At 36.9% G+C, this 27,211-nt stretch overlaps 2 protein-coding genes across 12 annotated transcripts in view; one reads left to right on the top strand and one right to left on the bottom strand.

Annotated features, from left to right (window-relative positions):
- Positions 1-18,171, bottom strand: part of LOC100924867 (cytochrome c oxidase assembly factor 8) — a 39,594-nt gene extending 21,423 nt beyond the window's left edge. For 7 of the 9 annotated variants that reach the window (XM_031953180.1, XM_031953182.1, XM_031953186.1 and 4 more), the window contains exons 1-4: positions 16,940-17,095; positions 6,923-7,120; positions 5,410-5,473; positions 1,980-2,070 (exon numbers count right to left, since the gene is read on the bottom strand). In XM_031953180.1, the coding sequence (XP_031809040.1) occupies positions 1,980-2,070; positions 5,410-5,473; positions 6,923-7,120; positions 16,940-17,077 (491 nt within the window). In that variant the 5' untranslated portion in view covers positions 17,078-17,095. Of the gene's footprint in view, positions 1-1,979; positions 2,071-5,409; positions 5,474-6,922; positions 7,121-16,939; positions 17,096-17,924; positions 17,998-18,088 lie in introns of those variants that run through there. The other 2 variants (XM_031953185.1, XM_031953187.1) reach the window with 2 other exon arrangements.
- On the top strand, positions 17,111-24,408 carry BAG5 (BAG cochaperone 5). 3 transcript variants are annotated; one of them, XM_031953178.1, is made up of 3 exons: positions 17,111-17,378; positions 17,576-17,665; positions 20,033-24,408. In XM_031953178.1, the coding sequence occupies exons 1-3, from the start codon at positions 17,131-17,133 to the stop codon at positions 21,402-21,404; spliced, it is 1,710 nt and encodes a 569-aa protein (XP_031809038.1). In that variant the 5' UTR covers positions 17,111-17,130; the 3' UTR covers positions 21,405-24,408. The 3 variants fall into 3 exon arrangements, with proteins under 3 accessions (XP_031809038.1, XP_012405645.1, XP_003756558.1); XM_012550191.3 differs by lacking the exons at positions 17,111-17,378; positions 17,576-17,665 and adding an exon at positions 17,390-17,520; XM_003756510.4 differs by lacking the exons at positions 17,111-17,378; positions 17,576-17,665 and adding an exon at positions 18,209-18,483.
- The last annotated feature ends 2,803 nt before the right edge of the window (positions 24,409-27,211 follow it).

A 27,211-nucleotide genomic window follows, 5' to 3' on the forward strand; every position in this document is an offset into this window, starting at 1 on the left:
ATACTGAAACTTACATTTAGCATTACTATACTTAGTCCCCAATTAAAGTAGTAATGCTCATATAGAATCTATAACTCAAGTCAAGAGTCCCATATTCTGAAAGCTAAGTCTTATCTCAGAGCCAGAATGCTAATAAGTATGTAGGTCATGCCATTACTTTCAGTCAAATGAGCTGATGAGTGAACACAGGACTTCTGTTCTGGAATAGGCTCAGAGTACTTTATCAACACTTGAGACAGGAGGAGGAAATAACAAACAAGAGCTCACACATAAAGCAAAGGGATGGCAAGCAGATGATGTGAAATAGCATATTACATAAAACCTTCCATAGTTATTCTGAAAACTATTTAACTACCCAAGCCACAAGAGAACACTATTTAAATTTCTATTACTTCAGGGGAGGGCCTGGGAACCTAATCACAACTTGCAACATCACTTCTATGAGAAAATGTGCCCTGAATTCTAAACAACTGATGTGTAAATTTTTAGAACATGTTATAGTGAAAAGTACACAGGGTTAAAAAATTGGAAACCTAGGTTCTACCATGCATTCACTATGTGACCCTGGACAAGAAAGCTTCAATTTCTTCCTCTGTAAAATGAAAGGAGTGTAGAACATGAGCTCTCAAGCTCCACTTGTTGTGACATCATGTGCTAAAGTCTCTGTTCCCTTTTAACATTTGAGATTCTCTTAAGTCTGTGAATTTATTGATGGATGACCATACAAAAGGAAAGCAATGCTTTAATAAAAATCAGTATGAAGAGTCACTAAATATTTTGTCTAGATTTATTGAGAATGAGTCTATCATACATGAGTATCACATATTGATTTCTACAATACTTTTTATTAGATTTTAAAAATGTAAAATTTGAAATTATGCAATTGAGGCTAAGACTCCATTGCTAGCGTTCCCTCTCACTTCACGTACATAAGTTATAAGTAGTCAATGGTACCATATTATTAATAAACTATAAAAACCAAGCACACATGGCTGAGGATAAGTATGGTAATAAAAGACTTAAAAGTTATTTAATGAAATTTGTAAGCATTATTGTATTGCATTGCAAGGTCATTAGGTATAATTACAAGTAGCTCATATATATGACTATGATTCATGAAGTCTGACTTGGTTTCACAAATGGAATTTCACCAACTTTACAATGAGTTGTGAGAGTTAACAGCAAAACTTCACTTTCCTATGTACTAAATGAACTAATAGACACATCCCTCAGCTTCTACGGACATAATAACCCTATTTTGCAGAGAACAGGAGGAAATAATAGTAAAGTACCAGGCACCTAAGAGGGGAGGGAATGTTACCAAATGGGTAAAAAGACAAAGAGAAGGCTGTGGGCTTCATCCACTTTACAACTTTGCTTAAAGTTTATTGTTTACTTTCCATAGAAGCTTTGCCTAGACAGATTTTAGGTCATGTGGTGTTGTACACCTACAGAGAACACAGTCATATTCTCACATCAGAAGCTGAAGAAAGAAATTAAGTACAATAGATACTTGTTTGATTAAAAACCTAGTTCAAAGTACTAAATCACCATTTAGAAACACATTTTAGGAATTTAGTATGGTAAAAAGGAAATGTTTTTTCCATTTGAAATCTGAAGCAGCAAGACAAATCCTAGTTCTGTTACTTTGGCTACATCTCTTCACCTATAGGAGCCTCAATTCCTTCTCTATAAAACTAAAGAGTTGGACTAGAATATTCCTAAGACGCTTTCTTATCTGATATTTCTCAAACCTTTAAACTTTCTGTTAGACCATGAAGAAGGCTAAAATAAGAAGGTTAAACAGATCATTTCAAAATTTAAATATTCTGAGTAGTAGGTTGGCAGTAGGAATGTATGTCTCTTACATAAAGATGAGATTGTTAAGTTTAAAGAGACTATTACTGTGAATTAATGTGCATTATAAACCATTTGGATTTAGTTTTCTCAGCTGTGTTAAAATAAAAAGATACACCTACCTGTTATAGTACATATGCTTTTGAAAATTTTTACTTAAGAAATCCTTGTAAAAGTCTGCCATTTCTTCTGCATTCAATGTTATTTTTTTACCTGAAAAGTTAATTTAGACATAAAACAATGATACAGATTTAGGCAGGAAAAAATTTTTGCTACTATAACTAGAGTATAGAGTTCAGTTTTGCTTCCAATCATTTAAAGAAGTATAAGGAAAATATATAATTTCAGATTTATATTTCTATCATAAACTTTTTTACTATTTAAAAAACACAAAATAAGAAATGCAACACCATTATGAGAGAGCAGAGTTACTAGGTGAGAGACTTTTTCCCTTCAGGCATTCTAGTCTGAAATTCAATCCTGTGTACATACCAAATTGTGTATATATCATATAGGTTATTTTAGTAGAAATAAATGTGGTTGGGGGCAGCTAAGTGGCACAGTGGATAAAGAGCACCAGCCCTGAAGTCAGGAAGACCCGAGTTCAAATCTGGTCTCAGACACTTAACACATCCTAGCTGTGTGATCCTAGGCAAGTCATTTAACCCTAATTGCCTCACGGGAAAAAAAGAAGAAATAACTGTGGTTTCAGGCCATTTCTCAGGGGAAAGATTAGTGTATATCACATCTAAATGACTTCCCAGTTGTTAATCTTTATTAGCAGCTTTATTATACGTCTCTAAAGCTGATGGGACCTGGAGGTATTTTTATCTTTTATTTATAGTAGGCCCTTCTATGTAAAGATACATTGAATAGGGAAGAATGATTGTTTTAGGAGACTTATACTATATGTGTGTGTTATATGTATCTATAGAAATCCTAAAACTACTATATATATTTTTTTTAATTCTAGAATTGTTATTGGCAAACTGGCTTTCAGACTAAATTCTGTGGCCTGAAAAAACATTTGAGGTTAGGACAGTTTTCACATTTTAAAGTAGTATGTATTTCAAAATGCAAAAATCATTTTTAGTTCATGGGCCATGCTCTAAGGCAGGTCTGGATTGGGGTTTTCCAACTGCTGTCAAGAGCCACACAAAATATTCTAAAGATCATAATTAAAGAGATTATATACTTTTCTGTTTTTGATATCTTTTTATTCACATCTAATCTAGTGCTTTGCAAAGGCCAGATGCTATTGTTGAACAAGGTCTCTATTGGTTTGCTAGGGGGGCGGGAAGCATCATATGGGGAAATAACAGTACTGTGAGAATAATAAAAAATAAGATTGGAAAGACAAGTTGGAATTACATTCTAGAAAGTCTTATGTAACAGACAACTTTTATTTTATCTTGGAGAAAACAGGGAGGGGAGATATTGAAGACTGGGATTATTTAATTTGGTATTTCCAACCAAGATGGCTGTTGGGACGGTCTTATCTATTCCAACAAAAAATCTAAAAATTGCACCAGATCAAATAATGATAAAGAAATCCAATGAGAAATTACAATTGGGATAAAGGCAGCTTTGAGAAGGGATGAACAAAACAGGTTTAGCAAAACTGTAGCAGTAAGTTCTTTACCATCAATAACAATATGATAGAACTTATGAAATCATTAATAACAAGACATAAATAAAGCAATTTTGAAATTTCATCTTATAACCATCTATGTGGCAAAGAAGTAAAAAGGCAAACTAGTATAGAGGAGTTGTGGGATGACAGTAACAGTATTGCATGTATAACTGTAAATTTATTCAACTGTTCTGAAAAACAATTTGAAATTATACCCATTTTGTATAAACCTTTTGACCTAGCAATCTCACTTTTAAGAGGTAAAAATCTCATGTGTACAAAAATATTTTTTTGTAGCGGCAAAGAAGTAGAACCCAAGTAGATAGGGAACAGCTGACTTCATTCTAGACTTCATTTAGCATCATTTCATGTAAGTCTTTTCAGGCTTTTCTGAAATCAGCCTGTTCATCATTTATCATTTCTTTTATTATAGTTGTCATGTAAATTTTATTATTGGTTTTGCTTCCTTCTGTTTCCACCTTCACAAATTCTTATATATATATATATATATATATATAATTTATTACAACACAATAATATATCACAATTTGATCAGCTGTTCCCCAATTGGTTTAGAGACATCTCCTTGGGTTCTACTTCTTTGCTGCTACAAAGAATACTGCTACAAATATTTTTGTACATATGAGATTTTTACCTCTATTTTTAGACATGATCTATTATATTTAATTATACTGGTTACAAGGGAGTATTTGGAGGGAATAGTCAGAAAGTGACAGTAATATATATATGTATATGTATTTAAAAAAAAAAAAAAGAGACATAGCATCAACACAAGATTTTTAAAAAATAAAACAAACAAAAAAACATAAGCCCTGGAAGTCAGAGAATTCAAAACATGGTTTCCTCCTCTAAGCAGAGGTAGTGGACTTCCAGTGCAGAATGGGATGTATTGTTAGTTATGGCCAATATGTTGGTTTGTTTTGCTCGGTTGTACCTTATTGGCCACAGGTGAAGAACAAAGAGAATCAATTTACATTGATATCTGTTAAGGCACTAATGAGACATTAAAAATAAAAATAAAATAAAATATGTAGCACTTCCAACAATTCCAGGCTCTCAACATAAATAACCTGAGCAAGTCACTTAACTTCCATGAACCTCCAGTTTTTTCCATTTACAAAATGAGAGTGTTGGACTACGCTGGCCTTTGAAGTCTCTTTCAGCTCTAGATTTGTGAGCCTCTGACCAAAACTTTTCTTTTAAGCACCATTATTCTAACAGTTATGCCAAAAAGACTGTGAATTGAGAAACACCATCATCTCTCACGTATCAGAGATGGGTGATCTAACAGTTTGGGCATATATTGTAAATGGCTTATAATCAATGATGACTTAAGTACAATGAAATAGCCTAAAAGAGATCAGCAAGGCAACATGTGATGGGAAAAGGTACATATTGAGAGCAAGGGATAGCCTGACTGTCATTCTGATAACTCTGTAATGTTAAAAAACATTAAGAAAGACCTTGAGGACATTGAATTTATGGGAAGACAGGGACAAAAGTTGCACATGTAGAGAAAGGTTAGATAGATTGCATTCTCAGTCATTTGAGAGAAAACCAGGGAAATAATAAAATATCCCTGAGCATAATTCTAAAAATGTCCTCCTAAAATGCAAGTCACAAATAAGTTGACTAATAGACTATTTATCTAAAAACTGGCCTAGTAGACAGAATATTGAACTGGTAATCAGGAAGAATCAAATCTTATCTCAGACATTCACTTGCTGGGGAATCATGAGCAAATCACTTGACTTAGTAAGATTAGAATGACAGGACTGTTGTGAGGTCCCCAATGTGCTATAAAAGGTTTTGTGAACTTTGAAGAACTAAACATTAGTATTATTAAAATGGCATCGTTATAAAAAAAAAAAAAAAAAAAAAAAGACCGTTGAACTAACCTGTTTCGTCTTTTAGTCCCAGACCTCTAGCTTTCAATCTTGAGTGAATAAACGCTTCTTTTTCCTAAAAGATGATGACTGTCATTTTCTGAAATTGTATGACTGAAATTGAAGACATTTTATCACTGGCTCAAATGTTTCTTCCCAAACTTATTTCTCCTACTTCCCTTTGTGCACTATTATATTGAAAGGTGTGCCCAGCACCTGGGCCAGGTGTGCCAGCATCCTAGGGTCACACTCCAGGTAAGCCTAGGAATATATCCAGAATAGGTGACTGGTCATTCTCTTCTCTTTTCCTACCCTTCCCTACCTCTCTTGCCATTGAGCAACATCATCCCTCACACCTGGAAGGCCCTTCTTCCTCATCTCCACATGATAAAATCCTGCTCTTTTACCTCAAGATGCTGCTTGGGTGCCACTCTATCATTTTAAAAGAAATCCTTTCCTCCCCAATCTTTCTTTGATTGGTTTGTTCTCTGCATTTATCACATTCTGATTTATGGTGTAATTATTGGTATATATGTCCTATCCCTTTACTATATTTTCAAGATCTTTAATATCAGGTTTGTATATCATCTTTGTATTCACAGTGTTTAGCACAGTGCCTTGCACAGAGCAGCATGATAGCTCAGAGTTAAGTTAACGCATTATAAGAGTCTTGTACTAAAATTGCCTGTATTTGGCAGTATCATTTACTGCTTTCTATTTATTTAAACCCTCTTCAAAACTGTTTTTCTTACATAATATCAGTTTATACTTGTCAATATAATAAACATAATTAGAAATATTAATAAAATCACAACGTTGAATTGCTAATTATTGATTATTACTCATACCATCCTGTCCTAATTCTTGTCCCAATTCTCCACTGCTTTCTTCTTTTTTTCATTCTCCACATCCACAAAGAGAATATAACATACAGAAATCTAAGAAGTTTGAGACCTCGATTTCCTTCCTATCTCCTTGCATATTTTTATACTAACAAAATTCAGTTCAGTTTCATAAGCATTTTTCAGAGATAGGGAGCACAGGAAATTCTAAAACAAACTTCTGATTGTATAAAGCTTGCTTCTAAACTCACAGAATAGGATACACATTTTTGACAGATCACCAGAATGGATAAAAATATTATACACATATATACACATCAATTTAAATATTCATATTTATTTTTATAAACTATAATTTAAAAAATATTTTTAAATTTTAATTTTTTGTATTTATTTTTAATTGTATATAAAATGTTATGGCAAGAAATTTAAAATCTTAGAAAGAATGGGGTCAAATTACACAAAACAATTCTACACACATAGTTGTATTCTTTATGTATCATGTGTGTATACAATTTCAAATTCACAATACAATAATAATGACTTTTCAAACTATTTTTACATAGTGTGAATTGAGATTTAAATTAAGTATAAACTACCAAATAACTAAAGAAATAAAGGCACTTTTAGCACCACCAAGTGGCCAACAACTCAACTTACATTTTGTTAAAACTTATGCTCACCTTATTAAATGTCTGATTCTGGTTTGCCCAATATTGTTGGTTCCATTCTTGTGTTTCTTGTCTTAATTTTCTAAGCTGCTGTTCCAAAGGAGATTCATTTTCAGGGATATAAAATTTGATCGGTCGGAGGTTTGAATATCTATCTGGGGGTCCAATCCAATCATTGCAAGATTTTCTGGGAGGGCAGGATCTTGACACCTTTAAGAAGAAGAAAAAGAATATTAATATATATAACTAAAACATATCAACAATGATTTAAGTTTAATAAACAAACTAGATTCACCAAATTCCTTCATTAGTTTTCTTTTTAAGTTTTATTGGGCATCCGTAGGGTACAGTATGTTACTTATGATTATCTTTATGCAAGTGACATAAAAAATACTACTGAGAACATATGACTATAAAAGGAAAAAGCCAGTTATATAACAAGAATAAAAGGCATCAGATAATAAAGTGAGAAGTCAAAATGTTGCATTGTTATTCACTAAATATTAAGAGAACAAAAGGAAGGTCATCAGAGTACTGGGTAAATCCTGAACATAATATTTATATAAAAACAGATAAAAGCTGCACACAAAGAGAAGAGAGACAGGTTGTAGGTTCCCTACTCACATAAATGAAGTTATATTACTTGATTTGAAAGCATAGACAAGAACTGCAATGAATGAAATGACATGGGACAAGAATTCACATGAACAACTATTCATCATGTCACTACCATCATCATAGCTAATAGTTACATAGCATCTGCTATGTGCCAGCAGTTTACAATTATCTCATTTGATCCTCGTGCCAGTCCTGGGAGGTAGATACTATTATAATACCCATTTTAGCACTGAGGCTGACAAAAGTTAAGTGACTTGTCCAGGGTCACATGGATAGGAAGTGTCTGAGCCACTTCCTATTTTTAGGTAAATTTAAACTCAACTCTTCCTGACTATGCACTCTATCCAACTTCTGTTCACTTTACTTTCTATCAGTTCATGTAAGTCTTTCCAGGCTTTTCTGAAAGTATCCTGCTCCTCATTTCTTATAGTACAATGGTATACCATCACATATACTGCAAGTTGTTCAGCCAATCCCCCTGATTTGCCTCAATTTCTAATTCTTTGTCACCACAAAAAGAGTTGCTATAATTATGTACATATAGGCCTTTAAAAAAATTCTCTTTGGGACATAGATATATTGCTGGATCAACAGATATGAATATTTTAAAGCCTTTTGAGTATAGCTCCAAATTGTTTTCTAGAATGATTAGATCCATTTACAACTCCACTAACAGTTGCATTAACGTCCCAATTTTCCCACATCCCCCTCATTTTGTCATTTTCCTTCTCTATCAAATTAGTTGATCAGATAGTGTAATATGGTACCTGCAGAGTTGTTTTAGTTTACATTTCTCTAATCAAGAGTGATTTAGAACATTTTTTAATATGACTACAGATAACTCTGATTTCATCTGGAAACTGCCAACTGACATCCTTTGCCCATTTACCAATTGGGGAACAACTTCAATTCTTCTAAATTTGACTCAGGGCAGGGGTTCTTAACCTTAACTTGTTACTCTGGGCAAGGGCCATGGACCCCTTTTGGCAGTATGTGAAACCTCTAGATTCCTCCAAATAACATTTTAAATGCATAAAACAAAATATATAAGATTAAAAAGGAAATCAATTAAAGATATGTATTTTCCCATTCAAGTTCAAAGATCAATGGATCTTTTATAGGTGTGTGGACTACAAGTTTGTACATGGCTGAAGTGGACTAGAGAAGTAGGTTGTGTGGGAAAAGAATAAGTTAAGGAACTATGAGGTTGGGGTTTTTGAATGAGTATATTGAATGAATACTATACTAATACTATAGTATGAGAGCAGGTGTTGGGAAGGAAAAATTGAGCTAGGCCCTAGACTCATCAAGGAAAGATGGAGAATGTCTGAAATTAGGTAACAATGGCTGCTAGAATTTTGAATGAATGGTAGATGGACTGAATGAACCTCAAAGGAAAAAAAAGTTACTTAATACTAGTGGTGTGTAATGTTCTGGTTAGCTCTCTGGAGGTCCTCTGAATGGGCCCTGGTCTCAGCAGAATAATCACCATAAGAATAATCAGGAATAAAGTCCAAAGTCTTTATTATCTCCTTCATAGTCTGTCTTCTTTGCCTGGGGTCAGGCTGGCTTTCTGGGGGACCTCCAGATGAACCTTGGTCTTCGTGGAGAAGTGAAGGAGACAGGACAGCCACCAAGAAGGTCTTTGTCTTAGAGTCTGTCCTCCAGCCTCCAGCCTCCAGTCTTCTTTTGATTAACACCTTTTCCAGAGTTCTGGCTCTCTACAGTGGTGGGTAGAGAACTCAAAGATGGCCATGGGGAGCAACATGTAATCCAACTCCCCCATCTCAACCAGTAAGTTGAAGAAGTGAACTTGTAGTCAGCACTGCAACTGGAGAGAGCAAGAATCAACTGCATAAGAATACTTTCAACAACAATTCTGACAAAGGTTATCAACCTTTGATTGTCAGAAAGTTTTCCCTCATTCTCTTCAACAACTTCAACTGTTTTTTCTAGATCTGTTCTTTGGGGATAGGACAAATTAATTCTACCTCCTGATGACAATCCTACAAATGCTTAATGCTACTATGATGTGACCATCATATGGCATGATTTTGAGGTGCTGCACATCCTATTCACATTTTTTCAGGATGCACTGCTGCTAGTCAATGTTCATCCTAAAACAGAGCACCCAGAACTAAATAGAAAACTACAAATATAGTCTGCTCAGAATAAAGCACAGACTATTGCTTGCCTCTCTGGGTACAATTCATCTCAACATACTCTTAGAAAACATTAACTTTTTTGGCTATCATATTTCAGTATTGATTCACATACTGAAGTTGCAGCTTTATGAAAGACTAAGATTTTTTTTCCAAGGAGAACAGCACTTTTTTTTTTTTTGGCCAAAATTACTCCTCTTTATCCTGTTGCTGCCCCCTCTCCATAGATCTAGTACCTGGAAAGTTGATTCCTGAGCTTCATTATGCTTTTTTTTTCCCCTTGATTTTTCCCAATGTCCTATAAGATATTTTTGGACTCTGTCATCAAACATGTTAGTCATCTTCTCATATTTGTACTAAATACAACTTTGAGAAGTATGCTTTCTATGCCATTACTTAAATTGCTTGGGGAAGATTAGCACAGATCCCAAAATTACTGTATATATCTAGCCATTCAACAAAATCTGAATCTACCTATGTATATTTATCCATTTTTATCTTTTCCACAAGGATAGCATGAGAGGCTTGGTCCAAACTTGAAAATAGCTAACACACTGGACGGCAGAATCAAGATTCCCCTTCCCCCCCAAAAATAAAAAAATCTCAACTATCTAGAATGATGGACTAAATCAGATAAGGTCAAGAATCAACAGTATAGTCAAAAGAATGATGGATTTGCAGTCATAAGAGCTGGGTTTGAGCATTGCTTCTGCCACCAATTTTATGTATGGTCTTAGAAAAATCACTTTCATCTCTGGACCTGAAATTTCTCCTTTGTAAAATGACAGATAGGGGCTAGATGGCATTCCAAATCTAAATCTATGATCTGAAGACAAGATTTAATAGAGAAAAAATAAAGTCCTAGGGGCTAGATGGCATTCCAAATCTAAATCTATGATCTGAAGACAAGATTTAATAAAGGAAAAATAAAGTCCTATTTTTTTTAATTACCTTTAGAAAGTTCTATACCTTTTTTTTTTAATTACTTTTATAACTGAGATGAAAAGACATCCACTGAAATGAAAAAGGAAAATTTGAGGGGTTTTAGGAAGTTTAATATAAGTTAATAGTATGACAGAGCAGCCACAAAGTTCCTATTTTGATACCTTATTGTGGTGTGAACAGAATATATACTGCTGCATACATTTAAGAGTTTTGTGTATGGTCCCACTAACCAAGTGAATCTGTTATCTGAGAAGCAAACTGGTCAACTAGAGAGAAGCAAAACAGGTTGGCCATCTGATAATATATGTGTTTTTACTATGGCAACTGATCAAATAAAGAAAAATTTTAAATGGTACTCTATTGCTACTGCAATAGAGGTCAGTCAGGAAAGGAGAAAGAGCGTGCTAGAAGAATCACAGCCCACAATTTGTTGAGTATGTTATAGTATAGATTCCTTTTATATATGAAACTAGATTGCCTCTCTTCCAACTCTCAAATTCTGTGATTGTTATAGAAAGGTTTTATATGAGCAATGTATTCATACCATCAGTTTTTGTAGTAGCAAAGATTAGAATCAAAATAAGTGTCTACCAAGTGGGAAATTGCTAAATGAATTTTGGCACACAAATTAAGCTTCCTTTAATTACTCGGGCCAATTCCTCATCAACAACAACAAATCCTACCATTTTCCAGGTAGGATTTTTTCTCAAGAAGTTGCGTTCTTGGGTCAATTTTCTTCTTCACTACAACTGTATATGAGTTATACATATGTATGTACACTCTACCAAAACAGGGAATACAAAAGTCTCCAAAGAATTAAAAATGAGTATTATCACACAGGGATGTGGAGTTGAACATGGTGGAAAGAGCAGGATTACAGAAAGATAGTTGTAACATATCATTAAGGAATGTGTGATAAAAAGAAGAGATAGGCTGTGACAAGGTGAGTAAAGATAGGACACCAGGACACTTTACTTTCATCTTCATGATGTCAAAAGAAAAGTGAAGGCCTCTATCATTCTGGGTCGTTCTACTTTGGCAAATTTATGGGAGAATCACACAGGAGGCAGAGGCATGGGCTGAGCTGCAACCTGCATAGGATTCCAAATTGAAAAGACCATTGAAGTATTCAAGTTTGCCAATTGAAAAAGTCAATATGACCTTTAGCTGGATTTAAAAAGGCAGTGTCAGGAAGTGAGAGAGATCATGTGCACTAGCCAGATAAAATCCAGAATACTGTGTGCTGTGTTTTAGAAAAGACAATCAAGTCAGCTGCTTAAAATCTAGGCTTCTATTTCCTTACATGTAAAATGAGGAGCTAGGGCTACAAGACTTCAAAGGTCTTTTCCAACTCTAAAAGGGGGAAATTAAGTCTAGAAAGTAAAAGAATTAGATAAAGGAACCAGGAGAAGTTGGCATGGAGGAGTATTAAGGGGAGGATCCAGGAAGGGGGGAAAATAAATGAGGGTACCATTGGAAGTATTGGAAGGGGTAATTCTCCAATGGAAGAAGCATTCCAATTGTTGTTCTTGGTCTCAGAGGACACAATTGGAGGCAATTTAGGTGGAAGCTACAGAAAGATTGAAAATGGATAAAGGAGCTGCAAGGAAGATAGAAAAGAAGCAAACAGGTAAGAGAAGGATCCGGAGGGCAAAGAGTCACAAAAAACAAGGGAAAAGAGAAAATCTAGGAAGAAGTGGTGAATAACAATATCAAAATCTACAGAGAGGACAAGTAAGATGAGTACTTTGAAATGGCTATCAGATTTAGCAGTTCAGAAATCACCAATAATCTTTAAAAGGATAGTTTCAGTAGAATCCTGAGGTTAGAAGCCAAATTTAAAACGTTGAAAGAGTGGGTGGTGAGATAGCAGAAGCATTAAGACTAGATATTTTTGCTTTTCTGTCATACTATGAAAATATATAGAAAAAATGGATCTTCAGCTCTGTGGCACCAGAGCTGGCACCAAAAAACTCCACCACTGTGTAAGCCTACCTCCTCACCACACAACTGCAAATGTCTGCAGAATAACATTATTCTTGACACTTTTCCAAATAAAAATACTGCATAATCTTGTATTATTCATATTCCCAGACATTCCATTAATGTCAACTGAATAGTTAGTAATGTAGTTTTAACATGCAGTTGCACAGCTGGAGAGAAATATAAATAGCATCCTTTAGTTAGCATTTCAATGCTGAAGACTGTAATAGTATAGTTAGATAAGGCCATAGCTATACTGTACCAAGACAATAAAAGGGCACTTGAGGAGGCAAGGGACAGAAAATTTCTGAAGCTATTCAACAGTGAAACTTCTTCCCCTATGTGACAAGCATGAGTCCTTCAAGAAACTGGTATGATTTTTGCTCTTATATACTAATGTTCTCTAAGACTATTCACTTACTTTGTAAATATGAGTTCTTGCTCTGAAGAGGGCCCAAGTTTGAATGAGAACTCTAGCAAACTCTAGCAGTAGAGATCTGTCACCATAACCAGAATTATATACAATTATATACCAGATAAACAGTCTCCTGATATAATAAGAGAGATGGAGGTGAAGTTGCTATTACTATACTCTGCCTCTGCTCCAAAAGCTATTTAGTCCTCAAAATTAGCACAATGTAATGGAAAATACATCACTGGGTAAAGGATATGAACAAACAATTTTGAAGAGAACAATGTAAGAAACAAGTTCCATATTCTCAACGGGCTATAAAACTGTGCATATCATTGATTTAGCAGTGTTTCTACTAGGTCTGTATCCTAAAGAAATCATAAAAGAGAGAAAAGGACCTACATGTACAAAAAATATTGGTAGCAGCCCTTTTGTGTAGTGGCAAGAACTGGAAATTGAGTGGATGCCCTTCCATTGGAGAATGGCTGAATAAGTTATGGTACATGAATGTTATGGAATAGTATTGTGCTATAAAAAATGATCAGCAGGATGATTTTAGAGAGGCCCAGAGAGTCTTACATAGAAAGACTCAACTGACACTGAGTAAAGTGAATGGAACCAAGAGAACACAGTACATAGTAACAAGACCGCTCCCTGATCATCAACTGTGATGGACTTGGCTCTCAACAATTTGGTGGTTCAAGGTAATTCTAATACATTTGGGATGGAAATTGTCAGTCGAATTCAGAGAGAGAACTATGAAGACTGAATATGGATCGAAGCATAGTTTTTTCATCTTTTCGTTGTTGTTTGTTTGCTTATAGTTTTTCCCCTTAAACATGTGGGTTTTTTCCCCTTTTGATCTGATTTTAGTTGAACATGACAAATATGGAGAGAATTTAAGAGAATTGCTCATATTTGACCCATATCAGATTGCTTCCTCTCTCGGATAGGGGAGACGTAAGGAAGGGAGCGTGAAAAATTTGGAACACAATGTTTTACAAAAGTGAATGCTAGAAAAGAATCATTCCTTACAGAGAGATGACAGTCTCAGGATGCACACTGAGACACATACTTTTTGGATATGTTTCTTAGAGAATTTATTTTGTTTGGCTATATATATCCAGTTACAATGGTTTGGGGTTTTTTGTTTGTTTGGAGATGGGCAGGGTGGTAGATAAATTTATTCATCTGAAATAAAAAAATTAAATTAAAAAATAGAAAAGACCCTGTTAAAAAATAGATGGCTTTTGAGGGGCAGGAAAGGGAGAAATAAAGAGGGAAATCTAAGGATGTAAAATAAAAGATACCAATAAAATTTTTTAAAAGAGAGTACATATGTACAAGAAAATTCATTCTTCTAATTAGTCTCCTTACAAAAGAAATAAGGGTACCCTTTTCAAAAAAAAAAAAAAAAAAAAAGAATGCTGAAAATTATCTTTGCATGTAGATGGAAAAATAAAATACTATTTTTAAAAAAGAAACAAGTTCCAAATCATTAATTAGAAAAATGTACATTAAGCCAACTCAACTCAGATACCTCACTATAAATGATATCAAATTCTAATACATACCAAACTAGCACTTTTTATGGTGGTTAAAAAATGGAAATAAAGTATCTATCATCTGGGGAATAACTGAACAAATTGTGGCGTATGAATGTAGTGGAAACATTATGATGATTTCACTAGTATAAAAAACTCATAGGAAGAAAATTCTCCCTACTAATACTACAATTTGTCATCCAAATTACAGTCTGAAACTTACTTGCTTGTTATTCAGTAGTTTCAGTTTCCTCTAATTCCTCCTGACCCTATTCAGGATTTTCTTGGCAAAGATACTGATTTGCCATTTCCTTCTCCAGCTCATTTAATAGTAGAAAAATTGAGTCAAACGGGGTTAAGTGACTTGCCAAAGTCACATATAGCTAATAAGTATCTGAGGCTACATTTAAATTCAGGAAGATGAATCTTTCTGACTAAAGGCCCAGTGCTTTATCCACTGGACCACCTAGCCCTCCCAAGGAACTGAGAGATTAAGTTCTTGATCAGGATCACAGCCAATGTGTCAGGCTTGGCCAAAGCTTCCTGTCTTTAAGACCAGTTCTCAATCTGCTATACCACACTGCTTTTTGGTACTGCATTTCTACACTTTAAATATCGTATCTTCAGCAGAGAATCAGTGAATCAATTAATTCATATGGCAACAAAAAACAAGCATACATCAAGCCCAATACTGAGTTGTGGCAGAAAAATAAGAAATGGGGAGTGGGGGTGGGAATTGAACTCATAAAAACATTTGAAAGACTCTGTTGAAACCACCAGAAAGACTTCTTCCAGAGCTGAAGGTGATTTCAAAACACAATGGGAGATACTGAAATCTATTCTGATCGATTCTTTTACAAAAACATTTTATGTATCTTGACTTTCCCCTCAAACACACCTGAAATTAGCCAGCAATGTATCAGGAAGAGATCCAAACTTGTGCCTCAAGTTAGGAATTTTTCTATCGAGGAGCTCTTAGATATTAACTTTTCATCTGATATAACTTTATAAAACAGCAGAGTAAAGGACTACTCAAACCTAACAGTCCTTATATATAGTCCTATTATATATATATATATATATATATATATATATATAGAGAGAGAGAGAGAGAGAGAGAGAGAGAGAGAGAGAGAGAGAGAGAGAGAAAAGGGAGAGAGAAGAGGAGAGGGAGAGGGAAGAGAGAGAGAGAGAGAGAGAAAAAGAGGAGAGAGAGAGAAAGAGAAAAAGAGAGACAGAGAAAAAGAGAGAGAGAGAGAGAGAGAGAGAGAGAGAGAGAGAGAGAGAGAGAGAATGAATGAGAGAGAATGAATATAGTCCCTAGACTAAAAATAACTAGTTGTTTTTAGATTGTGGTTAATGAGAAAAAGTACGGAGGAGAGTAGAGAGCTGACAAAATATCCATCCAAATCCCCATTCTCCTTTTGTCCCCACAGAAGACTGAGGCAATACTCAGCTCTGTCCCTATATATCATGGATGATGAGCACACACAGGATGGGGTCCTGCTCAAGGGCATAACTATACACACACCCTCCTCACAGCCCAAGAAGCAGCTGCAATCTGTCCATTTATTTCTTCTTCCTCTGCAGCCAGGTGACTCAGAGGCCTGGCCCTTGAAGGTGTGACAAACGTGCGGAGATTTAGGAAATCACGAACACACAAGCCCTGGCTTAGGCACTCTGGCTCTCACCCACGGCTCTCATCCCATTCTATAAAGTACACACCAGGTTCCGGGGCACAGACGAGGGCTGAGGGGCACTTCCCCTGCCCCCGCACCCCCAGATGCCGCATAAGTGTGACCCGCTCCCCTCCAGCCTAGCTTAGAAGCAAACTCTCTCCACGGCCGGGTGGGCGGGGCCAGAGAGAAGCAGTGGCTCGGGATAAGTCGGCGTCCCTCTCTCTTCTCCTCAGTCCCGGGAGCAGTGACTGACACACGCCGGGGCTCGGCTCCCCATCAGAACCGGTGCCAAACCGGCTGGAGCCAGTGATAGCCTCGCCCCCTCCCCCACCGGCCGAGGCTCTCCCGGCGACCCTCCCCCACGGGGCCCGGGCTCAGAGACGTTCTCTGCGCCTCTCCTCCCCACTGGCCGGGGCTCAGTGACAGACACGCGTCGGGGCTCAGTGACTCTCCGCCACTCCCTCAGGCCGGGGCTCAGTGACACAGAGACACGCGTCGGGGTTCAGTGACATACACATACAGGGAGACACACGTTGAGGTTCGCTGACACCCTCTCCCCGGGCCCCGGCGCAGTGACACCAGCGTCGCTTCCGTGGGTACAGGCTGGGCTACGGCGGACCCGCGGACTCGCCAGGCCTCCTTCCCACCTCGGGGGCCCCAGGCCCGCCCGCTGACACCCCGGTTACCCGGCTCTGCGTGGAGTCCCCGGGCTCTGCTCCCCTTTCCGGCCCTGGCCGGCACCCGTGGAAAGCGAAGCCGCGGCGGGGCAGACGGAGGACCCCCTGCCTCCAGCCCACCCGTGTAACCGCCGCGGCTGCCGCCATTCGCGCCCCTTAGATCCAGCCTCGACAGCGCCGCTTTACGGCAGTCTCGTAAAATGGCGGCCGCGGAGGAGGAGCCCGAGAAGGAGCAGGAGCCGGAGAGCAGGGGACCGACTATGTACGCGCCCAGAGAGGACCAGCTGGCGGTAGAAGCGGCTGGAGCGTCGGGGGAGGCGGCTGCAACGGGGCCTACCCTCATCTGGCAGCCTGGCCCGCCCTCGCCCGGTGATTCGGCGCAATCTCGACGCACCTCCCCCCGGCTTCCCGAGGACTCGGGGCGGAGCGACTTCTCCCCAGGCCGCGGGTGGGTAGGGGCCCTTCCGGGCTGGGAGGCGCCCGGCCTGCGGAAGGCTTGGGGGCGGAGGGAGGCGGGGGAGGAAGAGGAAAAAGCCTGGCTGGGGCGGCGTGAGGCGGCCGGGCCGCGGGAAATGGCGACGGTCGGACAGGTGAGGGGCAGGGGCGGGGCGGGCAGCTGAGCGAACCGGGACGCTTTCTTTTCAGTATCCGACTGGAGGTGATAAGAGCGAGAGTAAGAGACCCCATAGAGGTGACTGACCGCTCCCTGCAGCCCATCCAGGGCGCCATAGAAGGGTATGTATCCCTCCCCTCGTCCCCAGAGCGGGACCCCTGGCGCGTCCCCTTTTCCCGCGTCCGCCTCGTCCTCACTCTTCTCCCCTTAGTCTCACGGGCCCTCCTTTCTTTTCATCGATTGCCCAGACTCCCAAAGGCTGGTCCCTCCTCCTTTTATTCTCTCCCTGCTCTTAGAAGCGGAGTCTCCTAACCCTTTCCTCCCATGCCTTTAGAATCTGGGCCCCGCTTTCCTTCTATGCTCTCTGAGGCCCCCTCTAACCTCAAATTTACTAGGGAGGGGGCGTCTCATCGCCGTCACAGCTGCTTCTCCAGGAGCCCCTCCCCACAGGGAGCCCTTTCTTCCCCGAGGCTCCCTCCCTCCACCCCCCAACGCGATCCCCTCCCCTTACTGACGTGGAAGGGAATGGGGACATCGATTTTTACCTGAGCCTTCGAGAGCCCAGCTTGGAGCCTCCGCAAGGCCCGTGGCCTCCCCTCCCCCATGGCCGACCCTATTGTGAGGTCAGGGCCAAGTTAAGGGCCGAGATGCCCTGGAAGCCCGGCAGCCCTGCCCAGGAAGCCAAGCCATAGAAGGTGGCCGAAGTGGCCAGTCCCCTGAGCCCGTGCTCCTTTAAGAACAACTAGCTGGAGCAGGGTGATACAGGATGTACCCTTGGGCTTTGACACCTGACCCATAAAGGGACTCCTCCATCTTAACAACTTCTGGAAGCAAACACAGGGGCCTGGCCAGTCACAACACTGCTCAGCAATTTAACATCATTTCTTTGCTTCTGAGTAACTTGAAGAGACCATTGACGGGGTAACACCAAGAACTCAAGGTGGGAGGTGGCACCTGGTCCAAATCCTCATTCACTTCTGTGTCCCTAAAATTTTGTTTTTAATATATACATATGGATATATATTCATATGGCCTCTGCCAAAAGGCAGTTTTGAGAATAGCATTTGTTAGTGAAGTTCTTTGTCAATAGGTAGAGCTGAGGAATACCATCAACCACTTGTCTTTAAATCATTCTGGAATCTCATATTGAAGGGATGTTCATCCAGACTGAGTAGCAGTGCTCTGGCCCATATGGACCTTATATGCAGTGTAGAGGGAAATAGCTAAGTCATGGGATGTGGAGCTAGATGGGATCTTGGAAGATAGTTCACATAGTCTGCCTTTTCTCCCTTGCATTTTATAGATGAGAAAACTGAATAATGAAACTCAGAGAAGGAAGTGGAAGTAACTTGCCTAAAGTCTTAGAGCTGGGTAATAAGTAGCAGAACCCAAGGTCCAGTTCTTCTTCAGTTCTGTCTTCAGATATTGCCAGCCTTTTCACTAGTACTGACTGTCTCAGGCTTGATATATCCCAGTAACACACTATGGAATACTTCCCAGGTCTCTAATGGAAAGGTTTTTGAGATTTTGGAGTGAATGCAGAAAGAAAATAGAAAATCTGTAGATTAAGGAATGATCCTGAGGAATGAAGACTTAATAAGTCTCTTGTAGGTGTTTGATTTTTGTTTTCTTGGGGAGTGGGGTGGAGAGAAGGGAGTAAGATTTCTCCAGTATCCTTGCTTAATTAAATAACCTAGTTCTTATTGTTAGATTTCCTTTCTTGCAAAAAAGTAGGATATGAATGATTAGGTCAGAGAAAGTAAAAACCAGTTTTACTTATCTGTTCTTTATTTTTCAACCATTAAACTTTTTAATACTACATAAAACAAAAGGAAAAGCCAATTTTATAGTTAAAAAAAACTTTAAAGAATATAGAAGAGTAATGATGTTAATTCCAAACTATTTGCAACCTACTTTTTTAATAGATTGTGTCATAGTTATTTATTACAGTTGAGGAGAATTGAGATATATAGGTCCAATGCCACAGAATCCAAGTCGTCTTGGTCCTGGTCTCATAGTAGTATATAATTGTTTTTCTAATTTTTAGTTATTTGAGTAGTTTGATAGTTCTTTCTTTGTCTGAAATTTTTCATGCCATTAGGAAAACAAATCTGGCGGGCTCTGCCAAGCAGGAATGGTTTTCAGTATGTACCCAGTGATAGACACTCCACTTGTTATCTGAAGAACATCTTGGGTAGGTTCAGGTTGGCCTCAGGGTGATGAATTTTGGGTCTTCAATGATTTTAGATTTTCTACTTGGTCATCAAGAAAGGGATTATATTGGTGAAGGAATAGCTATAGCCATAGTTATGAATCCTTGAAAATGTACAATTGTGAAACGTAGCCTAAGATTAGGCAACTTTTGAAATAGAACGCTAACATAATACTACCATGTAAAGAATAACATGGAAGAAATGAAATTATATTAAATGTCAACTTCCTGTTCAATAATTATGTTAAAATAGCTAATCACTCTTTCATTTTTTTAGCTCTTGTGGAATTGAACCAAATAAAAGTATGGATATGGGAAATCAACATCCTGCTATGTGTAGGCTTCAGGAAATACAAAAGGAAGTCAAGAGTATTGAACAGCAAGTAATTGGCTTCAGTGGTCTTTCAGATGACAAGAACTATAAGAAGCTGGAGAGGATTCTGACTAAACAACTTTTTGAAGTCGACTCTGTAGATACTGAAGGAAAGGGGGATATTCAACAAGCCAGAAAAAGAGTTGCTCAAGACATAGAGCGCCTTCTCAAAGAACTGGAGCAGAATGCAAACCACCCACACCGGATAGAGATAGAGAATATTTTTAAGGAAGCTCAGTTACTTGTCAAGGAAGAAATTGCTCCACTCTGTAGTGGAGATAACCGGGTAACAGATGAATTTGAAGAAGCCATCCAAGATGTCATACTGAGACTGACACATGTAAAAACTGGAGGGAAAATCTCTTTGCGAAAAGCAAGATATCACACATTGACCAGAATATGTGCAGTTCAAGAGATTATTGAAGATTCCATGAAGAGGCAGCCTTCCTTGCCACTTTCTGAAGACGCACATCCTTCTGTCTCCAAAATAAACTCTGTTATGTGCGAAGTGAACAAAGCCAGAGGGACTCTTATTGCTCTTTTAATGGGAGTAAATAACAGTGAGACTTGCAAGCACTTGTCCTGTGTGCTCTCAGGGTTGATTGCTGATCTGGATGCTTTAGATGTTTGTGGACGTACAGAAATAAGAAATTATAGGAAGGAAGTAGTAGAAGATATCAACAAATTATTGAAATATTTGGATTTAGAAGAAGAAGCAGATTCTACTTATGCATTTGACCTGGGACAGAATCAATCCATTTTAAAAATAGAAGGGGTCCTCAAGAAAATGAGAGAAGTAAAGAATGAACTTCTTAAAGCACAAAATCCTTCTGATTTATACCTGGGATCAAAGACAGAATTGCAGGGTTTAATTGGACAGTTGGATGAAGTGGACCTTGGAAAGAACCCATGTATTCGAGAAGCAAGAAGAAGAGCTGTAATAGAAGTGCAAACACTTATGACTTTTATTGACTTGAAAGAAGCTCTTGAGAAAAGAAAGCAGGGGGTTGCTGAGGAACACCCATCCCACAAAGCCATCTGGAATGTTCTTGGAAGCTTGTCTGAGATCTTGAGAGAAGTTCTTTCATTTGATGGAAATAGAACTGATAAGACCTATATAAGGCTGGAGGAACTCCTCACAAAGCAACTGTTAGCACTAGATGCTGTGGATCCTGAAGGAGAGGAGAAATGCAAAGCTGCCAGAAAACAAGCTGTGAAGCTTGCACAGAATATTCTCAGCTATCTTGACTTGAAATCAGATGAATGGGAATACTAAGATACCAGAGGTCACACATTTGATATTGCTTGTTTTGCACTTTATGTAGATTTCTATATATTTATATAGAGCTCTTTCAGTCTACTGAGGCATATATGATTTAAACATGCATATTTCAATACCAGTATTTGTTTATGACCCCTGACTTGAGCAGATTATATATCTACCATTTTTCATGGTGCAAAAATAGATGTATTTACAACCCATTAGCATTTCCATTTGGGTTGTATTATCTGTATGATGTGTATTTTTATTATTCTGGAGAAAAAAAAAGAGTTGTGTTAGAAGCAGACTTTGTAAGAATTGATCTATTTTTTAAATGGATAGTGCAAAAGTAAAAAATGCAGATGTTTTGAAATCCAGATAGCCGCCTTACTCAATACTGGAAATAATTATGAAAATGAGAAATAGATTAACTTGATTAATCCTGATAATAAGATTAAAATCCAAACACTAGAGCAGCACAAATTTTTTAATATGCTAAATAAAAGCAAAAAGGAAAACTAATTTTTTTAAATTTAGAAATGTTGATTTGTTTTTCCATTTTAGTATTTGTTGTTCAAAGAACTTTTTTTTTCTTTTTTGGTAAAACTTTGTATTTAAAATAATATTTTTTTCCCTGTGCTATGCATGGGGAACAACAAGGTGGTCAACAAATTATTTCCCTTTTTTCTAATGAAATTATGAAAACTAATAGCAAAAAAGGGGAAAGTTATAGATTGTATTGAAGAGGAGATAAAGTTCTCCAATACTTTTAAGTTTTTGTCTTTTTTTTTTTAACTTTGTATGTTAAATCTGAGTTGAATGCTAGTAATTTGTATGAATTTAGTTAAGTTTTTGATCTTGATTGGGGGAAGGAAAAACTTGTGGAGACTAGAAATGAGTAACTTGTTATCAATGGCAAGTTATGCTAAGAGACAGAAAACATATATATAGTATGTAATGGTTTTCTTCCATCTGACAGTCAAGGTTATGTAATGGATAAATTTGTTAAATAAACCTGTTATTTGGCAACAGATAATTGCAAAACACAGCCACTGACGTAGATTTCCCTTGACTTGTCATTATAAGAAATTAATTGCCACTGGAAAAGAGATGTCAGCATTTTAAGCACCAAACTAAAAAAGGAAAAAGGCTTTATTGAAATAGTGTTAACTTGGGTAGTCATTAGATTGCTGGGAGTAATTTTATTTACATGTTGAAGCTTTTTTTAAATTCTGAAATAGACATTAAAATAATTGGAATGCTTGAAAGTTTTCATAAGATTCCATAAGTATTTTTTCTAAATTTGATTCTGTTGTCTTGCCAGCCCATTCAAAAGAATTTCTGACAAGTGAAGTGCCTTTTTATCATCTTAAAAGTAGTATCATCCTTAAAAGTTCCCATATTCTATATGGGACAAACCAGACATTTCTATAACATTTCCCTCAGAAAATATTAAAAACCTATTAGGCTATATAGTTTGGACTATATGTTAATATTATTTCAAATGTTTTTGTAGGAAAAAAACTGTTGGCAAAGGAAAAATTTTAATAAAAATACCACTCTAAACAAGTGGTTAGCTTTTGTTTTTTGGTGATTTTACAAAAAGGTTGTTGGCTGTCTTTAACTTGATGCTTCATTTATTTTTTCCATTTTGTCAGCATTATATAACAGGAACCTGGAAAACAGATGCAGAAGCAATCTGTATATGATAGCTTCTTTGCCCCAGTGTTCCCCAGCCTGTCATAATATTGCTTTTAGTTTGTATTTTCACTTTTTTCCATTGTTGCCTCACTGACTTTTTTAATGGATCATTTTAAATTTTAAAGGGATTATAATCCCTGAACTACAATATTGCCTGCTAATTGAATGTGCCATTTTCAACCTCTGAGAAATAAGATGTGACATGATATATTTCTATCACCCCAGTTTTATTTTAATTTTGCATTGTGTCTTAAAAGGGGGGAAGAGGGATTATTCAAGATTGAAATATATCCACTGACCTTTAGAATATAGCATTTTTTCATGCAATTTTTTTTTTTAAAACTATTTCCCAAGACTTATTAAAGAAATAATCTCATTTAAAACTGCTTTTAGTATAAGGTACTCTGTGTATATATGGTGCTGAATTTGCCACTTGGTTGAAATTGATCACGGAATTATTTTGTCCATCAAAACTTTGAGAGCTACCTTGGTTGTTGGGGGAAAAACTGAAAGTGATCTGTTTGGTTAGTGTTTAAGCATGCTTTATTTATATTAACCTATTCCTTCTTGCCAAGGACTCATTCCTATTGTACTTACTAGTATAATGAAATCTAGTAGCATACAGGTTAGTTTTTCTATTTTACTTACTGGAAACTGGTTTGGGTTGGAATGGAATTTGCAAGTTTGGCTCATTATACTATATTTTAATAATTTTTGCATGAAGAAATATTGTAAACTAAGAACAAAATATATATAAAAAAAAGGTATGGCCTGTACTTGTGTTACTGAATAGTCTTAAAACATTTATATATTGTATTTAATCTGTGTTCATAACTAGAATGGCCAGAGGGTTTTTCTTTTCTTTAGCTTTTTTAGATATTTTATTCAACTAAGTTAAAATGATCCAGACCACAAGGAAGTAGTTATTAGAAATAAATATATTTACCAAATAGAATTTAAATGAAATGCTTCAATGTTGTTAAAAGTGATGTGGTACAATATATTTGAAGTAGTGGCAATACAACATACATTTTGTGTGTTTAAAAAAATTGTGAAATAGTTTGTGGGGAAGGGAGGTTTCCATTTGTCAATAATTTTCTGCATTTTTTGGTGCAGGTTTGTGATTGTCTTGTTTATTCTGCAAATTTAGGATTTTCTTGGGAGTCATTTAAGCATTCAAATGACCAGATCTTTCTTTTTTCTTTAAAAAAAAATCCATTGGGAAATACTTGTTAAATGTATAACTATACATAAGTATTTGTACAGTGTTTTTTTTTTCCTACTCCTTCTTGACTGTATAATAAATGTGTCAAGATAATTTAAAATTGTTTTGAATTATAAGTATTCATACATGCTTAGTTACTAATGAAATAAAATCTCTTAGTTTATCTTTGGAATGGAAGAAATGGAAGAAGGGCATAAGCTAATCTAAGATGTGTGTTTTTTGTTTTGATGACTAATTGCACTTTAAAAATTTTGTTCGGCATGATTACCCTCATTAATAGTGATTCCTCTGTTAACAAATGTTTTGGAAACAAAGATCCTTTTTAGTAAAGTTGATTTAAGTGGGGAAAGAGTGTAAGCCTGTTGTAACTGAACTTCATTCCCTGGGATTGGAGGACATCCTTCCTTGGCCAAAATCATGTTCTTCATCTTGGATGGGAGTTTGGAGGCAGTTGTCCTTCTAACAGAAAAGTAGGCATATACTTTGGCAAAGAGGAAGATCGGCAACTATCTTCACGTCAAAGAAGGGGGAAGGAAGGGAAGCTACGTTCTATCTAGTTTTATATAATTCTACCATCTCTTACTGTTAATTTCAATGAAATAAGCATCCTTTTCACAAATGGAGGTATGACTATTTTGATCCTTTTTAAGTCCTTCTCTTGGGTACATTCGAGTTTTTGTATTTTGGATTCTTGAACTATCCAAGTATGGTACTTTAGCATACTAAGGTATATAAAATTGGAGGGCTGAATGCATGTTTGCAGTAACTATGTAATATTTGCAAATATCTGCAACTATTATATAGCATTTTTATTGCTATCTTTAAGTGATTTCCTGGTGGTTGTTTTTTTTCCCCCTCTTCTCTGTTTTCCAGGTGATTCAGACCAGAAAAACAAAGGCAGCTTGTTTCAGCCATGCAAATTTAGAATGGGCCCAGCAACCTAAAGAAATTAGTACAGGTGGAAAAGAAATCACACTTTGTGAAGAGTTAAGAATTTTAATAAAAATGGAAAATTTTATTCCCCCCAACCCCTATGCTGCTTTGAAGCTATTGAGATTTGACCTCATTTAGATCATAGCATGTAGAGCTTAGAAGGAACCCTAGAAATCTCTTCCAAACCCTCACTGTGACTATTGACTATTGGTCAATTCAACAAAAATTTATGTATGGTTTGGGAGTCCAAAGAATGACACCTCAAGGAATATAGACAGAAAAGCCATACATATTCAGACAGGTAAATAATACATGGAAAAATTAATGTCTTATACTAGTTATGAATTGTTTTTTAATCTTTATTCTGGGTGTCATTCTTTAGTCCAAGGTTTCTTATCCTTTTTTATGGCCTGAATCCTTTTGGTAGTATAGTGGATCCTATGGGACCTTTTCTCAGAAAAATGTTTTTAAATGCAAAAAATTAAACACATAGTATAACCGAGGAAATAAATTCTATTGAAATAGTTGTCAAAAAAAATTATTTGAAGTTCACAAGTGCTAGGTTAATAACCACTGCTCTAACCCTGTGTCTTTATGACTTTCACTTCTATTCTTCTTAAGTTGTAGGGCAGATAGGAGTAGGAGTACATGTCCATAAGTGTTTAAAATAATTTCATGTGATATAATTGGTTGCTGGATGGTATAGGAAGACAAAAACTGTATCAGTGCTGTTATGTTGAAAATTCATTATGCCATATTTTTAAAAATATAAAATTCTGTATTTTATCATGGTATAAAAGTAACAAATGTCTCCAACCCACAAAGCTCTATTAGCTCCTGATAAACTGAAGAGGTTTAAAGTAGTCCACTGACAGGAACATCTGACCTCTAAGCACAACCAGCTTATTCCAAAGAGGCTCAGCTCTAGAGTATCTTTTGGCAACAAATCACTAAGCTTAAGCATAGATGGGACAAAAAGTAATGAGGTAGATGAAATTATAATTGAAGCATGCTAGAAAAAGCTGTAGATTGTTTTACTAAAATTTTAAATTGTCTTAAAATAAGATCCAGAATACTAAATTTGAACTAAAAATTCTGATATATTTGCAGTCCTTTTGTCCATGAGAATGAGGGTATAGTTTTCCTTATATGCTCTTAGGGACTTCTAAAAACCTTTATTTTCCCCAGGCTTTATGTGACTTCTAGAGAGGCTGGCCAAGTTGCTCTAAAAATGTTGATATATTAAAGGCATCAATGTCATGTCTAGAGTGATTGACCTTAGCTCCTGACCTACTACTTGATTGTCTTAAATTATGAAATGGACAAGTGTGGCTCAGTACGTAATAGCTATAGTGTGATGCATTTCCTACATCTTTGTGAATAGGTTAATTTTGGTCTATAAGCTCTTTGATTTTTGAGATACACAAACCTGCGTATATTTGGATAGTGTTCTGTCATGACGATGGGCTATAACTTGAATACTTAACATGATAATTTCCCTCATGTTTTTACAGCACTTTAAAAACTTTTCTTTGCTCAACATAACTCTGGTACAAAGTTATCTCCATTTTGCAGATGATGAAACAAGCACTGAAGTTGTGACTCACCGTTGTTCACACAGCTAATAAGAGCTGTGATGCAAACCTAGGACTCTTCACTACAAGTTCAGCATTCTACTGGGCCCCATCGCATCTCCCATGTGATGTAGGACACAATCTCAAAGTTGAAAAGACTTCAGAGGCCATTTAGTACAACCCATACTTGAATAGGAATACCCATTCATCTAACCTCAGCTGGAAGATCTCTAGCAATGGGGATCCCACTCTAACAAGAGCTGTTCAAAAGTGGTAAGGCTACCAAAGTGGTAACATGTTTTATTATATTGAACCTAAATCTCCCCTCTCTCCCCTCATAACTACTACTCTCCATCTATGAAATGTGAGAGCCAAATCTGATCTGTAAT

Source organism: Sarcophilus harrisii, chromosome 2, assembly GCF_902635505.1.
Source record: "Sarcophilus harrisii chromosome 2, mSarHar1.11, whole genome shotgun sequence".
Taxonomy (NCBI): domain Eukaryota; kingdom Metazoa; phylum Chordata; class Mammalia; order Dasyuromorphia; family Dasyuridae; genus Sarcophilus; species Sarcophilus harrisii.

Bases quoted from the DNA above. Each gene is read 5' to 3' on its own strand.
- BAG5 (XM_031953178.1), top strand. From the start codon at position 17,131: ATGGCGGCCGCGGAGGAGGAGCCCGAGAAGGAGCAGGAGCCGGAGAGC. The intron at 17,379-17,575 runs GTGGGTAGGGGC...CTTTCTTTTCAG, and splicing joins GACTTCTCCCCAGGCCGCGG to TATCCGACTGGAGGTGATAA. The intron at 17,666-20,032 runs GTATGTATCCCT...TCATTTTTTTAG, and splicing joins ATCCAGGGCGCCATAGAAGG to CTCTTGTGGAATTGAACCAA.